The 17,706-nt window shown below is 38.2% G+C and overlaps 1 protein-coding gene across 11 annotated transcripts in view; it reads left to right on the forward strand.

Annotated features, from left to right (window-relative positions):
• Abi1 (abl interactor 1) overlaps positions 1-17,706 on the forward strand; it is an 82,808-nt gene that overhangs the window by 45,450 nt on the left and 19,652 nt on the right. For 6 of the 11 annotated variants that reach the window (XM_027405358.2, XM_027405359.2, XM_027405352.2 and 3 more), the window contains exons 3-6: positions 8,049-8,225; positions 13,646-13,660; positions 14,366-14,466; positions 16,157-16,297. In XM_027405358.2, the coding sequence (XP_027261159.1) occupies positions 8,049-8,225; positions 13,646-13,660; positions 14,366-14,466; positions 16,157-16,297 (434 nt within the window). The remainder of the gene's footprint in view (positions 1-8,048; positions 8,226-13,645; positions 13,661-14,365; positions 14,467-16,156; positions 16,298-17,706) is intronic. The other 5 variants (XM_027405350.2, XM_027405353.2, XM_027405351.2 and 2 more) reach the window with 1 other exon arrangement.

The following is a 17,706-nucleotide window of genomic DNA, read 5'->3' on the forward strand; positions in this document are numbered from 1 at the left end:
AGTACACTTTGTGTGCAGCAGTGTTGTCGATGCCGATACAATAATCAGAATGCATAGCTGTGCACAAGTGTGTTCTCAGTACTAAACCAACGGCCTTGCATACACTTACTCTACTATTTAGCTCTATTCTCAGCCCTATCAAAGTGGGATATTAATGGATTAAAAACTGTATAAAATTTTAGAACAATTAAGTGAAAGAGCCACTGGTCAAATGTGGTTTTTCTGATTTTCTGATTTCATGCTTGCGCCCCCCCCCCCATCTCATTGTTCTGGGCTCTTTTCTACTGGGGTGACTTATTGGTGGGATGTGCATTGCTGGACAGATTTGGATTCTTGTGATTCAGAATCAGGATAGTAGATAGGAGTAGACCCAGAGGAGAGATTTTCAAGTAATTTAAGATAATATATTGAGCTGGGCATTTGTGGTGCACGCCTTTAATCCCAGCACTTGGGAGGGGTAGGCGGATCTCTGTGAGTTCGAGGTCAGCCTGGTCTCCAGAGCGAGTGCCAGGATAGGCTCCAAAGCTACACAGAGAAACCCTGTCTTGAAACACACACACACACACACACACACACACACATATTGAATGCTTGTGTAGTGTGTAAGAGGCAGGAGAATGAGCAAAAGTTGACTTTCAGAAGCAAACTGGACACATAGGAAAAGTAGTTGATCCTTTTTGAACTTATTTTTTCCCTTGAAGACTGGAACCGTGTGAATGTTCTAGGAACTAAGAAACTTGTTTCTTTCTGGGTGCCTTCTTTTGGTGGGAGGGAAAATTCATGTGGCTATGGTATAAGGAATAGATCAGGAAAGTCTGTACAGCTGATATGAGAGACATGTAGTAACTTAGGATTGAAGTACTAGAAATAGAAGGAAGCAGGTTTCTGAATTTAAAGGCAGATGTGACAGGATTTTAGCAATGACATATGAAATAAAGGTTGTATATAACAATAGAGAACTGAAGTAGACTCATTAAAAATAGGCTTGAGTAGACTCACGTGTTTGGTTTGTGCTGTATTTATTTTGAGGCTTCACTAGAGGAAAAGGAGAAGCATGTCTGTATGTACATGGCAATTTAAGTCTGACTGTGGATGAGTTTGCTAAGCAGAGCTGACAAAGAGGGTATCTCAGATTAATACTGTGAACTGACCTTTCGAAGGAGATGGAGTAAATATTCAGGAGAGTTAGGAATAAAGGAAGGTAAGTAGTGTCCGTCTCTTCTACCTCCAAACAAAATTTCAGTGTTTCCCCTTTGTGGAGCTATAGATTCCTGAACTTAACAAGTAGGATTTAACTACAATTAGTGATTAGTTAATTGTGTGAAACTGAAATGTAACTCAGTGGTGGAACACTTACCTAGCATATGTGAGGCTATGAGTTCTATTGCTAGCACCACAAAAAGGAAAGTTTACAGCCTGGTGGTGTCGGCAGCGGTGCATAATTTTAATCCTGCACTTGGGAGGTAGAGGCAGAGGCAAGTGGATCTTTTGAGTTCAAGGCTAATCTTGTCTACAGAATGAGTTCTAGGACATCCAGGGCTCAAAAAAAGAAACAAAAGAAAGCTTAAGGAACTGTACATTTTATAACACTGAAAACTATATTAGATAGTTCTCAAAATTATTGAGGAAATATGGTCAAAGGGTATATATCATTTCTATCATACATAAAGCTGTTTTTAGAAGATTAATTTTATTTGCGTGTGTGTGTGTGTGTGTGTGTGTGTGTGTGTGTGTGTGTGTGTGTGTGTGTGTGTGTGTTCTCTGTGTGAATGGCATGTGTGTGTCCAGAATCCAGAGTAGGGTGTTAGGTTCTCCGTAGCTGGAATTAATAGCAATAGTGAGCTGTTTGACTGATGTGAATGCTGGGAACCAAACTGGGTCCTCTATAAGAGCAATTAGTATTCTTTTTTTTTTTTTTTTTCTTTTCCTTTCTTCAAGACAGGGTTGTTTCTCTGTGTAGTTTTGGAGCCTGTCCTGAAACTCTTTCTGTAGACCAGGCGCTGTCTTGAATTCACAGAGATCTGCCTGCCTCTGCTTCCCGAGTGCTAGGATTAAAGGTGTGTGCCACCATTGCCTGGTGCAATAAGCATTCTTAACCATTGAGCCATCTCTACAGTCACTTTCCCTGGCAAAACCCTATTACAACCAAAGCCACGAGCAACTGTGAAGTGTCTTGAGATTTTGCCCTTCATGTGAACTAACAAGGTGGTTCCCTATATAGTTTCATAGATGTTGATAGACGACAAGGTCTTCACTCATGAGAATGGCAGAATATTAGCATTTGTGCCTTCAGCTCCATGGAAGACTGAATAGGATCAGGCCATCCTGTAATGACTCCTTTTATTTTTCAATTAAAAATTGTGCCTTTGTACACATAAATATGTTTCACCATGGAGGTCAGTTCTTTTCTTCCACCATGTGGGTATCAGGAGTCAAAGTCAGGTCATCCAGTTTGGTTACCAGCTAAACCATCTCAGTGGCTTTGACACCTTGTCCTCAGTGATAAGTAGTTCAGCTTGTTGCAGGAATGTCATCTCTAGGGAATACATGTTAGAGAATACAGACTGTTGGAATGTGAAGTGAGCTCTACTTTTGCCTTGACACCTTTGCCCTGGAGAGAGATGACATCTTTATTATACTGGACAACAGACAAACCTTCCCAGTTCTCCAGAGGGATACATTATTTCTAGACCCCAGGGCTGTTTCTGGTACAACTGTGCTTTAGCAAGAAAATGCAGAGCAAAGAGTCAATGCCTGTCTTCACAGGATGGATAGAAACACACAGATCCAAGTAAATACGTTAACAAGGTTTACCCCTGCTTGCTGTACCTTCTTGACTTCTGGTTAAAGTTCTTATGATTGCACACTTGTTGGTCACTGATAATTTTGACACATGCCAGCACCAGATCTGTTGCCTTTATAAGAAAGACATTTAAATTGAGTTCATTACCCACAGAATGCTGAGCTAGCTCACTTATGCTGCCCGGTATTTAGGACCCAGATAGCTGAGTAAATGCAGAATGCTGCCTTAGAGGGCCAGGTACCTTTCTGAGTTCTTGTACTGACTTTCCACTTGACCTAAGGCATGAATCTAGGTATTGCAGGATACAGTGTGCACATATACCCTTGTCTTTCAGAAGGATTGCTATTCTGCCATCCAAAACAATCCAAGCTACTGAATTGAATTTGATACACATGCCCCTAGGGCCAATGTGGTTGTCATTGATTGCTTTTGCTAGCCAGGGACAAATTGCAAATCTAATTGGATGACTTCCAGTGTAGGAATAATTGCCTCAGAACATATCTAATTAACTTATTTGTTTTCCTGTGGGATCCCTCCATTCCTTCAAGAATAATCTTCCTTAAACACTTGATGAAGGTCTCTTATGACCACTTCTAATTACATGTCACAACATTTCTTGTTAATTCTTGATTTTTATACAGGAAGTACTCTACAGCTACACATTCCTTTAGGGTTGCTTCTTTAAACAGTGCCCTGTTTAGAACATCCCCCCTGCCAACTAAAGTTGAGCATAGGATGACAATTTCTCTAGTGTGCCATCTTGGTTGGCCGTAGGCTTCTCACTTCAGTTCATGTAATTAGTACCTTATTTTGGAGAGTGTACCTGAAGGCAAACAGTACAATCTGTTCTGTTTTATCTGTGCCACCAGTTAGGTGGCATTCATTCGTCCTTTGGAGTGACTGAGTGATAGATGTAGGAATGGGAATAGAACAGATATCTGGAGGTACTGACAAGTGTTTCTCATGAGAGAATCAAGGACTGCGCATCCTCTTGTTCCCAAAGAAGTTGTTGTATGAGGTTAAGGAAAATAATAGTAGAGTTGTCTGGCAGGGTTTGGGCAGGTCCTGTTGAGTCAGTTAAATTTAGAATGCTTGATTGGCTAGTGGTAATTTTACCAGAGGGTTTTCTTTTGGGAAGAAAGCTCCAGGTATGATCTCAAAGATAGATTCAATATCTCCTTCTTAACCTTCTGGAATGTATTTGTCTCAGGTGCCAGGGTTGTTAACATCCTTTCACTGTCACAAAATCTGTGTATCATGTATCAGTATTTAAGGCCTAGTTTTGGGAATGGTTAGGTGCAAGAAGAAAAAGGATATTTTAATTAAACTTACAGAGATCTTTTTATGTTTCCTACTTTGATCCACAAGGTGCTGACACTGGAGGCTGTGACGTATAGTGTATTGAACCAAGTCTGTATTGTCTTCCCTATCTTCTTTGGAGAAATTGTCTATTTCCATTTTTATTCTCTCCCCTCTTTGTGGTGCTGGGGATCAAACTCAGGGCCCTGTGCATACTAAATACATACTCTACTGTTGAGCTATACCTTAGACCCTCTTTGCTCAGTTACGGTTTAAGGGCTTAGGTTTTGTTTTTGTTTGTTTGTTGAGATTGGGTCTCATGTAGTTCAAGCTGGTCTCTTTCCTTCTGTAGCCAAGGAGGATGGCCTTGAACTTCTCATGTTCCTGTTTCTACCTCCTGAGTGTATTATCATGATAGCTAACACTCTGCCAAATAAGCTATGTCCCTGACTCTCTTAGTATTTTGAGTTTCCTGTTTTGGGGGTAGGTTTGAAGGCAATTTTATTAGAATTTAAAGGAAAAATCCTAGGGCAAGCAAGCTATAAATTGTGGAAGCTTCCTAGAGGAGGACAATGGAGAAGTGAAGGGGGGGGGACAAGCAGCTTGAGTGGGCTAAAAGGTAAGCTATGTGGCAGCAGGCAGCCACATGGCATAGTGGGGGCTTTATGGAAACCATAGGGAAACCTAGAGTGTCAGGGAAAGCACACTTAGAGACAGAAAGATGAAAAAGAAGTTACCCTTCATAGTAACGCAGAAAAGCAGGTCAACTTAATAAAACAAAGCTGCTGAGGTCTGTGAAAGACTATCTTGAATTGTTTTTTGAGGGAGCTGTTCCGGCATTTAGCAGTAAAAGATGCTTGTGGGTGGAGAATGTAGAAGGCTGTTAGTACTTCAGCTAACAGTCCATTGTTGAGTGACTTTTGTGATTCAAAAATACATTGCTAGATTGTAAATGTTATAGTTAAAAAAAAAACAAAAACCCTGATACTATCAAGGGTTACAGTAGTGTGGCTGATCAGGTAGTTCGGTTGGGATAGCCAATACCAGACCTGGCAAAAGAGTTAAGAGTGAGGACCAATAAAAGGTAGAAGGACGATAGCCAAGGTCCTATAGAGCAAGTTTGCTACTAGCATGTAAAATGACTCTTTCCAAGACTCACAGTTCTGGGAAGGGGTGGCAGCCTCTGGGTTAGGAATGAAATCAATCATATTAGATCTGCTTTGATGGTAGATATGTTGTGTTCAGTATGAAGATGGTTTGGCAGCAGTGGGCAGTATAGACTTCATTGTTTATTGGACAGTGACTTTTACTAATGAACATTTGTGTGAAAGCCCATGTGGTTCAGTCTTCAACTAAATTAATCTCCACAGTTTGTGAACAGTCTGTGAATTATGTCACTTTGAGTTATATCATGCTTTAGTTTTTTAAGAGGTGGCTCAGAAAGCTAGGACATTGGTACCAGTACAGGATTCAGCAAAATAAAAGAATGTTCTCCAGGAGAATTTTGGCTAGGTCTATGAAAATGTCTTTGAGTTCTGCCCCAAAGACAAAGCAACAACTTTTTTTCTATTGTGTCTCACCTGCACCGAGGTTGAACAGTATGGAAGCTTTTTGGACACCTGTTGGACATTTGTAGGCTTTGAGTCTTTGAATCGTCACTGATGCAGGCCCAGGCACTTAGAGAATCACTGAACCAACAGCTGCATCAGGCCAGCAGAACAGGCAGAGCAGCAAGGCTTTCATCAGGGATGCCTTAGGAGAGAGCCTGGCTGTGTTATCTCTCTCTGTCCCCCTCAGAGTCCAAGGCCCACAAGTGCTCTACCACTGAACTGTCTCCCTGCCCTTAGCTGCATTCTTAAATATGCCATTTCCTTGTGATGAGAAGGTTGTTGGCCCCTTTCCAATCTTGTTTGTCATTGGATTTCAATAGACATTCTAAATTCGGGATCTTTTCAACATAGGAATATTTCGTAGTTGTGTCAGGGAGGCATTGAATCAAATTAGAGGCCACTGCAGTGGAGATTGCTTTTACTAGGAACATTGGTGAGTGATGTCTCTGCACAGAGAGACTTGTACTGAAAGGGGTCATAGAACGTAAAATGTTAAAACCACTAGTGCATTTCTTTATGGGCTCTGTTTAGTGGCCATAATCTCCTCTTGGATTTATGAGCATTCACAGTATAGGCTTGTATAATATAGACAACAATTGTGTGAACTCAGCCGTGAAGGCCACAGTGGCAGTACATTAAATGGCTTCCAAAGGCTCAACCAAGAAAGAAAGCACATTAGCTTCCCTTCTCCACTGAGAACTCCATTCAGAGCACTCCACTCAAAGGACTCCACTCAAATCTATCCCCATGAAGGAGTTGCTTTTCTCTATACAACAGTGCCATACAGTTTTGGACTGGCCCCCTAAAATGATTTATATTTGTGTGAGGTGACATCTCTGATTATTTTTCTCTTTAAAGTGGCTGAAGGAGAGTTAGTTTTTGAGGGTGGTAGAGTTAGTAGGGTGAGGGTAATATTGGGAGAGAACAGCTTTGCACCAATTCAGTTTTGAGTGGTGTGGTAACTTCATGCTGATTAATAGAAACTGTTATTTTTTGGTCCACCCCCAGTCCCATATACTGTGGAAAGAACCAAGTCAACAGCTATGGTCATACTAATTTTTGGCAGAGGCAATGAGGTTTTGTACCCTTTCATTGACTTGGGTTCAGTCTATATGTAGTATCTTTGTTTTTAAAAGTCTTACCTTACTGTTGCTTATTGCTCATGGACACAATGGCATCTCTAAAATTCTTGATGAAAACCAGACATGGTTGTGGTGATATTTTGTTTATAATCTAACAAATAAAGTTTGCCTAAAGATCAGACTGCAAAGCTAGCCACACTAGCCATAGAGGCCAGGCAGTGGTGGTATACACCTTCAATCCCAGAAGCAATACTAATTAGCCATAGAGGCCAGGTAGTAGTGGTACACACCTCTAATCCCAGCACTGGGGAGACAGAGGCAGATGAATCTCTGTCAGTTCAAGGCCACCCTGGATTACACGAAAATGATTCAGGCTCAACAGGGCTGCATAGTAAGGCAGTATCTCAAATAAAAAAACGAGGATGTGCCATCCATTTAGTCATCATTTCCTTTTCAGTGCTAGGAATCAAACCCAGAGCCTTGTCTATGCTGGCAACCACTGAGCCCTTCCCAGCTTGCTATCCAGTTTGTGAATTTTGATGACTAAATGAGTTGAAATATATTTTTATTTGCTGAGGTGGAACTCAGGAACTTGTACATGGTGACAAGTGAGTTATATCCTTAGCTCCTCCAAAAATGTTTTATTTTAAAAACAATTTCATAGGCTCCTGCTAGGCAGACTGAACCAGATATGTAGGAGGCTTGCTGATAACTAGAACCTTTGCTCTTACAGTATTTTTTCCTTCCATGTTGTCTGCCATGTGCAGTTCTTTCTGCTTTCAGTAATTTCCCTATTTGCCTCTTGTACTTTTATCTTTTAAAGCCTGTCAGTCTGTAAAGCCTTTAAGTGAAGCCCTTTTAACCTGCTTGCTCTGCACACACTTATAGTAATTCAGGTAATCTGCGTGTGTCTCTACAGTGCTTCTATCATTGCTTGTGTTCACTGATTTGTTGTTGTTGTTGTTGTTGTAGCTGTTACTAAAGTAAGAGTGACCAGGCAGACCTCCTCTCTCCTTCCACACATTCTAGGTTTCTTGGAGACAATTTTCCTCTAATAGTTGCTTTAGAAAATCTATTAAGTATTTCCTGATTTGAGCCTTAAAGAAATTAATTTACCTAATTTTGAAAGAAGACATACTTACTAGAAAAAATAGGTACAAGATACAGTCCCATGGTCCAATACATATGGACAGCACATACATTATCTACTATACCAAATAATATTTTCTTGCTCTATTTAAATTTAAAATATAGACTGTGGATATTCATAAAGAAAAAGTGGCTCGAAGAGAGATTGGTATTTTGACAACAAATAAGAATACATCAAGAACTCACAAAATAATAGCACCTGCAAATATGGAGCGCCCTGTCAGGTATATTCGGAAACCTATCGACTACACAGTTCTGGATGATGTGGGCCATGGAGTTAAGGTAAGCATTTTGTGTTACATAAGTGTGAATTATTTTGAATTTTCAATAACTATTTTGGATAGAAATTGTGATAGGATTTTCTTATTTGGTAGATTCCCCTTTAGCTAGCAGTTAGTATTATAATTTTATAGAGTATTTATTTATTTTAAGGATATAGTGTATGAATGTTTTGCCTGTATATGTATATATGTACTGCATGCATGTCTGGTACCTTTAGGGGTCAGATGAGGGCATTGGATCCTCTAGATCCCCTGGAAATGAGTTATGGTTAGCTGTGAGCCACTATGTGGATGCTAGGAAGTGAAACTGGGTCCTCTGCAACAAGTGCTCTTAACTGCTGAGCCATCTCTCCACTCTAGAAAATTAATAAGTCACATGTTTGACTCAGCTTGGAGTAGAATTTTATCCACAGAATAGATACTATTCAGAAAAACTTAAAAACTTGAAAAAGCTGGGCTGCTAAGATGGCTTAGCAGTAAAGGCACTTGCACCAAACCTTTTGACCTCAGTTCTATTAGACCCTTCATGGTGGAAGAAGAAAACTGACTCCCGGAAGTTTTCCCTTGCTCTCCTCCATACATAATGCTGTGTTACTTGTACCACAAAAAACAACAACAACAAAAACCCAAACACTTGAAAAAGCCATTCTTTAAATCATAGATTATGATTGGTTTAGAAAATAATTTGAATAATTTGGCCTTTTATTCCTAAATGTTTGTGTACCTATGTGGTTTTTCTAAGCACTAAAAAGTTGCAAATATTAAAATGCTTTTTAAAAAAGTGCTTATTATGGTAAGATGCATATTATCTCCAATTTTTACTAATCATTTTTAAGTATATACTTCTGAAATATAATCACATTGCTTTGGTAACTAAATGTTTTAGACCAAGACTTAGAGTGGGGTGGCCAGTGAAAACAGTGTATTTTAGAAACTGGCATGTGTTGGTAGAGTGCTTGCCTAGTATCAATACAACCCTGGATTTGATCCCCAGCACAGTGGTGGTATAGTGTTACAGTCCCTAGCACTTGAATAGTGAGGCAGGAGCTCAAGATCATCCTTGCTCACTTAGTGAGTTTGAGGTTAGTCTGATGTATGTAAAACCAATATGAAGCTGATAAATGGCAAGTTTATCTGTATATAGTCAAACTATACACATACACAACTACTTTCCCCCCGGTCTTATTACTGCTTTATTTTCTTGGTTTTATGACTTCTGTAAGAGTTTTTATACTCTCTTGTCTTATAGATAAGAATTGAAGAAATTTAGAAATAATACCAGAGTTGGGTATGGCAGGTGCATCTTTGAGTTCAGGGCTAGCCTGCTCTAATGAGTGAGTTTCAGGGATCCAGGATTATGTAGTGAGGCCCTGTCTTAGAAGAAATACTACTAGTACTAGGAGGAAGAAGGAACAGGACAACCACAAGCTTAAAGGCCAGCCTGATCTACACAGTGTGATCTGGGTCAGCTGGGCCACACAATGAGACTGTCTCAAACAAACAAACAAACAAACAAACAAACAAACACCCTGACTAACCAGTCCCCTTGCTGCTTAGTCTAAAAAAGTCCAAAGAAATTTGGGTATTCATTAATGATAAAGTTTGAAATTATGAGGCAGAAAGAATTAAATTTATTTTAAAATGAGGATTCTAAGTATAGACAAACCCTACTAGCTCCTGTAACAACAACAACAACAACAACAACAACAACAACAACAACAATAATAGAAATATGAATCAAAGACAAATAATACTGAAGTTTTCCTTTTTTATTAAAATTTTCTTCATACAATGTATTTTGATCATATTTTTTTTCCCCTAACCTCAACTCTTCCCAGATACAGTTTGATTTCTTTTCTTTTTTTTTTTTTTGTTTTTTTTTGGTTTTTTGAGACAGGGTTTCTCTGTGTAGCTTTGGAGCCTATCCTGGCACTCACCCTGGAGATCAGGCTGGCCTTGAACTCACAGACATCTGCCTGCCTCTGAGTGCTGAGATTAAAGGCATGTGCCACCAATGCCCGGCTCCATACTCTTAAGATTAATATTCTATCTTATTTGTGATACAAATCTTAGTGTTTTGGAATTAATGTATGCTATACTTGGGCTTCTTTTAAATAGATTTGCACATATAAATAGCATTTAAGGAATTACATTTTATTCTGAAAAGCATATGGTATCTATAATTTTATTACGAATTTAACAACTAAAGTAAATCTGGCTAGTTTTGGGAAACAGAGTGAGAATACTGATGGGAGAAGCCCAGCATGCAAATCAAGGAAGCAAAACAAAGCTATTTATTGATTGTAATTAGTTGGTGTTTTCCAAGGTAATGTCTCTAAGGTTAACTGTGGCTTTCTGGTCAGTTTTGGAGTTGAGTTTTAGTTTGTTTTGTAGGAATCCAGAACACCAGGGCTGTCTCAGCTATAATAGTCTCTCAATTTTTGTTTTTTTAATTTTTTTTCAGACTTAGTTTTGTATCTTGAGTGTTTTGCCTTTATGTGTATGTGTACCATGTGTGTAGATCATGTGTTTGTGCCACCTATGTGTACTACTTGTGCGAACTGTGTGTGCTTGTGTGTGTGTACTGTGTGTACCACGTGTGTGTATACATGTGTTTGGTCCCTCTGGAGATCAGAAGAGGACAGAGATAAGTCAGTTGTGAACCACTGTGAATGTGTGTGATGGGAACTGGACTCTAGGGCCTGTGCAAGGGCAACAAGAGCTCTTAACGGCTGAACTATCTCTGGCCCACCTCTTCTGATTTTATTATTTTTAACAGTATAGACACTAACCTGTTATAACATCTATTCAAGGGTGTGGATTTAAAACAGCTTCAATTTTATTAAGATGAGCTAATCAGTTACTTCAAAGAAAGAATTGGTCTCATTGTCATTTGACAATTACCTCTAGAAAAATAGAGTGTACTCAAAGAAAATTCTATTGTTTTTAACTTTATATTCCAGGGAAATGGTGAAATTATTCATTCATAAATTTAATTGTTTGGAGAAAGAGATCTTAAGGAAATACAAGTCTTGTTTAAGTTTGGTTTGAGAACATTTAAGTAGACATTTCGTATACAGTATTGTCAGTTGTATTTTGAGTTTTAAGAGTCAGATTAATTTTACAACATTCCTCATTTGGAATACATTCACACACAAACTTTAATAGAGGAAGCTTGAACAAAGGTTGAAAGTTACACAGTTGTTTAGTTGCATAGTTATATTCAAGACCCATTTCCTATTTAATTTTCTTGTTTCCTCATTTGGGAACAGATAACATGAAAATGCTGAGCTTTTTTTTTTTTTTTTAAAGTTGAAAGAAATGACGTGAGAGTGTACTTAGAATACTTTTTTTGTGCAATTGTATATGAGACATGCTATATATATATGTAATATATATATAACATATATATAATGCAGTACACTAGTGTATCTTATCAAGAATCTTAACTAAATAATCTTTCACACCTCGTTATGTGATGGTGTGATTAGGTAGGGTTCCAGGCAATGTTCCCATGTGACATTGAGAAATACCATTTCAAATAAAAAGGAATACCAGTTTATATAAATAGGAAGATACCTGAATTCTTCCATAAGATTTTATTTAATGTTGCTTTTGAGGTCATCTTAAAAATGGTAGATACTTGTGAGAACAACAGATTTTATTGATAGAAATTGAAATCTCAAAACTTCATAGACAAACTATAGAAACATGATTTTTTTTCTGAATGGCATAGTGTAAGGATTGACACATACATTGTTTCAGGTGTGTTAGCTGGTCATCTCTCACAGAAGTAGCCTTTAGGATCAAAGTAGCTTTTCTTTAATTTAGAATTTTGACTGAACCCTCCAATAACAACAGCAGCATATAGCTTTCTAGTAGTGTGGGCTTGCTCAAGACTTAACGTAGTCTAGAAAAGTTTCCAGACTATTTATTCTTCAGTTAGATTTTGGCTAAGCTACCAGTAGATGATTTCATTTTTGAATTTTTGTTTCTAAGTATTGTTTTTATTCTTTGTCAGTTTTATACATATGCATATATTATCTTATTCATAATACACCACCCATGTTTTTGTTTTGGGGGTAGGGTTTTTTGTATCCCAAACTGGCCTCAAACTTGCTGTGTAGCTGCACCAACCTCCCAAATTCTGGGTTTTCAGAAGTATACCACTGTACCTGGGCTATGTGATGCTGAGAGGGAAACCCAGTATTCCTGGTGCTGCACAAAACTCTGCCATCTGAGCTACATTCCCAGGTTTTAGTCAGGAATTCATGATTTCATTTTTAAATACTGAGGTGTGCTAGGCCACATCCTTTTCTGAATTGAAAACAACTTGAGAGTTTTTATTTTTATTTTATTTTGAGACAGAGTCTTACTATGTAGCTCTATTTAAGATTGATTTTTTTTTTTTCTTTTTTCTTTTGAGACAGGGTTTCTCTGTGGCTTTGGAGGCTGTCCTGGAACTAGCTCTTGTAGACCAGGCTGGTCTCAAACTCACAGAGATCCACCTGCTTCTGCCTCCCGAGTGCTGGGATTAAAGGTGTGCGCCACCAACGCCTGGTTAAGGTTGATATTTTTATAGCATTATACTACCACTCAAATAATGACTTGGGCATTCATTGTCCAATAAAGTGTTAGATCTTGTATACTGATAATTAAAAATAGATTTATGCCTTTTGTATCATTGTAGTTTACTTAAAGTCAAATTAAAAACATTTTTATTTTTAGTTATGTATATATGTGTATATAGGGGTGTGTGTGTACATGAGTGGAGGCCAGAAGAGGGTATTTGATCCTTTGTTACTGGAATTACAAGTGGTCATGCAGTGCCTCATGTAGGTGCTGGATACTGTCACTTACAGTTACATTACATAGTTTTAACTGCTGAGATGCCATTCCACTCTCTGTCGTCTGTAATTCAGTTGGATTAGATGCAGGGGTTAAATGCTGACCTCAGAAATTTTGAGGCCTGTTTGAGATTGTCTTAATTATTAATTAGTTGGTAGTTTCCTTAGAAAGTTACTTCTTTTTAAAAGTACATGTAAGATAGATCTGGTGACAAAAGCCTGCAATCCCAGCTACCTTGAGGCAAGAGACTCATAAACTCAAGTTTTGTCTGGGCCACAAAGTCCGTTCATGGCCAGTCTGGGAAACTTAGTGACTGGATGTAACACATTGGTAAAGTGTTTTACTAACATGTGCAGCCCTGAGTTCAATTTCCTGTGCTGCTGGAAAATAAGTGTAACACACAAACATTTCCCTAGTTCTTATAGATACTTTTGCAGTGTATTTGAAATATGGCTGGATAAAGCTTGTTAACATGAATTCAGTAATATAAATGTCAACCTGTCCTGTCAGATGCAATTTACCTAGAATTAATTTCTACTTTTTCCCCTCTTTTTTGTTTTTGCCAACATAAAGTGGCTAAAAGCCAAGGTAAGAGACTTACTTATCATTTGATCCACAGTACTTCCTCTATGTTGACAGAGGCTGCAGAGCCACTAAAATGTGAAAACTCTTATGTCTGTCTGCTTTTTTCCTGTAGGATTTACATAGATTAAATATGCTCAAATTTAGTCAAATCTCAGCGTTTAGCTTGGCTGTGTTAATATATCCAAGATATATTGATGTTTGCACTTTAGGAACATTAATCTTGCTAACAGTTACTGCTTTGCTCATGTTTTTACAGTTGCTTTGCTTCCATTGTTTGAGAGTTAGGTTTCCCAGACGTCATATGTGATTTTGTTGCTGAATTATTAGTAAAAAGATTATATTTGAGATGAGTATGTTAGCAGATTTACAGCTTTTATGGTTTACATTTATGCACATATAAATGTTTATTCAAGCATTTTAATAATTCTGATTCTTGAATACAGATAAGATTGATATCAGTAAATATGTCTAACAAAATATAAAATTTAGTAGTCTTACCTGTATTTTGCATAAATTGATATGAATAGCCCAAAATGATAGAAGAACTGAATGCAGGTGGCTTTTGAACTTTTAAAATATAATACCAAACTGTATTAGTGCTGTCTGGGAATCCTTACTTCACATTCTGATATTAAGGAAAAGACATCATGTTAAAACACCAAGAGTACAAGTTGATACAAAAATAAAATCTTTCTTTCCACATTTTAGCACGGAAATAACCAGCCTGCAAGAACTGGCACATTGTCGAGAACAAATCCTCCCACGCAGAAACCACCAAGCCCTCCTGTGTCAGGCCGAGGGACTTTGGGGTATGAATTCAAGTGCATTCTACAAAGAATTCCTGAGACTTAAGTGCTTGCATCCTTGTTTTGTGTTTTCTCTTGTGGTACTACCCTTTACATTCATTTATTCTGTGTGTGTGTGTGTGTGTGTGTGTGTGTGTGTGTGTGTGTGTGTGTGTGTGTGTGTGTGTGTGTGTGCTGTGTGTGTGTGTGTGTGTGTCTGTGTGTGTGTGTGTGTGTGTACTGTGTGTGTCTGTGTGTGTCTGTGTGTGTGTGTCTGTGTGTGTGTGTGTGTGTCTGTGTGTGTCTGTGTGTGTCTGTGTGTGTGTCTCTGTGTGTGTGTAGCCCAGAGGACAATCTCATGCTTTACCCTCAGGAAAGCTGTCCACCTCCTTAAAGACAGGCTCTCTTACTAGCCTAGAGCTCACCAATGAGGCTAGATTGGGTGGATAGTAAGCTAGATTGCCTGTCTCTACCTTCTTAGCTTTGGGATTGTGGGTGCTGCCATGCCAGATATTAATAATCTTTTTCATATGTGTAAATGAGTATCAGTTTTTGTTTCTGCATTTAAAAAATGTAAATCTTCTTTGCATGTTATTTTAAATGGATTATCCAGAGAGTTTCTTATAGTGCCTTCACACATATTTATGGCACTCCCCCCCCCCCAATGGTTTCTCTGTGTAGTCCTAGCTGCCCCAAACTAGCTCTTGTAGACCAGGGCGGCCTTAAACTCACAGAGATCCACCTGCCTCCGTCTCCCGAGTGCTGGGATTAAAGGCATGCATCACTTATGACATTTTTGAATAAGTGGTGTGCTTTGTGTAATTTGCCTTAGTAGTCTCTGTCTTCTGCTTCTTCTGTTCCACCTTACACTGAGGACTCTACTGAAGTGGCTCCAAGTGTAGCAGCTACTCACAGACCCCTTTACACCAGAGTAGCTTTTTGGAAAGCTGTAAAAAATAGTGGTAATTTCTGGTCCCCTGTTGGTGGTAGTAATTGTATCAGTATTTTCCAAGATGTTAATGAAAGATTAGTTATTTGGAAATACCATATTAGATTTCTTGCTTTTGTGGAGGGGTCAGTTAATAGCCAACTTTCTTTTTTGTGGTGGTGGTTTTACTTTTTTTTTCCCCCTGAAGAAAGGCTTATGAGTGACTAAGCTGGGTATAATGTATTTTAATAATATATGTTATTAAGCATTAAAGAGTAAAGCCATTATTTTTAGTGATGTTAGAAATTTAAGTGATCATTTCCAATAATTTTCCCAAGAAAGAACAACACATTTTATTTTATGTTAAAACAGCAAAATTTTTATGTCACAATTAAAGTTTTTGTTTAAATTACTATTAATTTTTTTTCTGTCATTAGAGAGTGTAGCTCATGCTATCTACTTTAGAGATTAGAGGACAACTTTGTAGGGTGTGTGTGTGTGTGTGTGTGTGTGTGTGTGTGTGTGTGTGTGTCTATGTGTGTGTTCCCATGTGCAGGCACCCCCCATGTGTAAATTGATGTGTTCTAGGATTGAAAAAAGATCTCTAGGCTTGGGTGACAAGCACCTTTACTGTCTGAGCCATCTTGCCAGTCTTAACTATTTTTAAATTAAAACTGGGGAAAAAATTCTGTTATAGATAATTCAGATAGAGATTGTTACAGATTTGGGAAGGCAGTTATTTTGTCTTTCTCATTCATTATCCATTTTTCCATTCTTCTTCTCTAGACGGAATACCCCTTACAAAACGCTAGAGCCTGTTAAGCCTCCAACAGTTCCTAATGACTACATGACTAGTCCTGCAAGGCTTGGAAGTCAGCATAGTCCAGGCAGGACGGCTTCTTTAAATCAGAGACCAAGGACACATAGGTAAGCCTTCTGTGTGAACATCTGAACTCAGAGTATATGGTGCTGACTGGTGAGTGATGAGTTTTAAAGACACAGCATACAAAATGATGTACTACTTTAATGCTAATAATGAATGTAAAGGTTATGGCATTCTTCATATTTCTGATCACATAAAACTTCAGTTTTTCTTTGTCAATTGTTTTTGTTTGTGTATATTATTAGTAGGATATATTTCCTCTTTTTGACAGATACAAGTACATATTGGGATTAAAACTAAAGAGTGTTTTTAGAAGCTAAAGGTGTAGCTAAGATAGCATAGTGTTTGTCTAACATACAGGAAGTTCTGGGTTTGATCCCTAGTACCATAAAAGCCAGGCATGGTGAGGTACATTGTAATCCTACCTCTGGGGAGATGGAGGCAAGAGGTTATCCTCAGCTACATAGTGAATTTGAAGCCAGCTGTGATACATGAGACCTTGTCTAAAAAAACAAAAACAAAAAGATAAAGCTTAATTTTTTTCTCTCTTAAATATGCATATAAGATAGGCTTTTGACTTTTTGCAACAAAGTGTGTTTTAGTAGTAACCTTGCGCCTCATCATCCCCATCCTCCTGACCCAAGAATGGTTTTCCACATGTCTTTAAATGTCATAAAGGTAGGGTTAGGATTTGTATAGCTCAGTGGTATTATCCTTGGTATGTGTAAGGCCTCTGGGTTCATTTACTAGGAACTCCCATTAAAGGGGAGAGGGCAGGGAAATACTCTTAAATGCTTTTAGACAAAAGGTTAAATGTCATAGAAGTTCCGTGGCTCAGTTGGACCCTGAGAGATCAGAGGAAGAACACTTAACTTGTTTCTGGACAGCGCTGGTAAACTAGGGTGTGTTAAAAATCCTCTAGAGAACAGCTGCCCAATGGGCTTTATGAAGGATCTACCTTGGCTGCTGAATTAATTACAGGGTCAGAGTATGTTTTTTCCAAAGTGGAATCTTATTCAACCACTAGTTATTTAGAATGACTTTATTAAATACCAGTCGGTAACATATAAAACATAGTATTGTTGATTTTTCCAGATGCTCATTGTGTTGAAATACAAACATCTTTTTTTAAAAAGAAATTTAGAAATGTATCCTAGAAATGTCATTATGTCAGGATTTATGGGTTACTTAAGCACTGTTGCAAATATATTGACATGGCAGACAATATGTAAATGAATCAGCATGGCCATGGCCTAGTAAAATTTTACTTATGGTACTAAAATTTGAATTTCATATAATTTTAATGTTTTCAAAAATATCATTCCTCTTTTGAGTTTTCCCTCACTATTTAGGGGGGAAAAAGTTAGCTCATAGGCAAAATTTGGGCTTTTGTCCAGTTTTAGCTCACAGGGTATACTTTGCTACTACTTACCCTGTGTTACATAAGAAACAC

Source organism: Cricetulus griseus, chromosome 3, assembly GCF_003668045.3.
Source record: "Cricetulus griseus strain 17A/GY chromosome 3, alternate assembly CriGri-PICRH-1.0, whole genome shotgun sequence".
NCBI classification, from domain to species: Eukaryota; Metazoa; Chordata; class Mammalia; order Rodentia; family Cricetidae; genus Cricetulus; species Cricetulus griseus.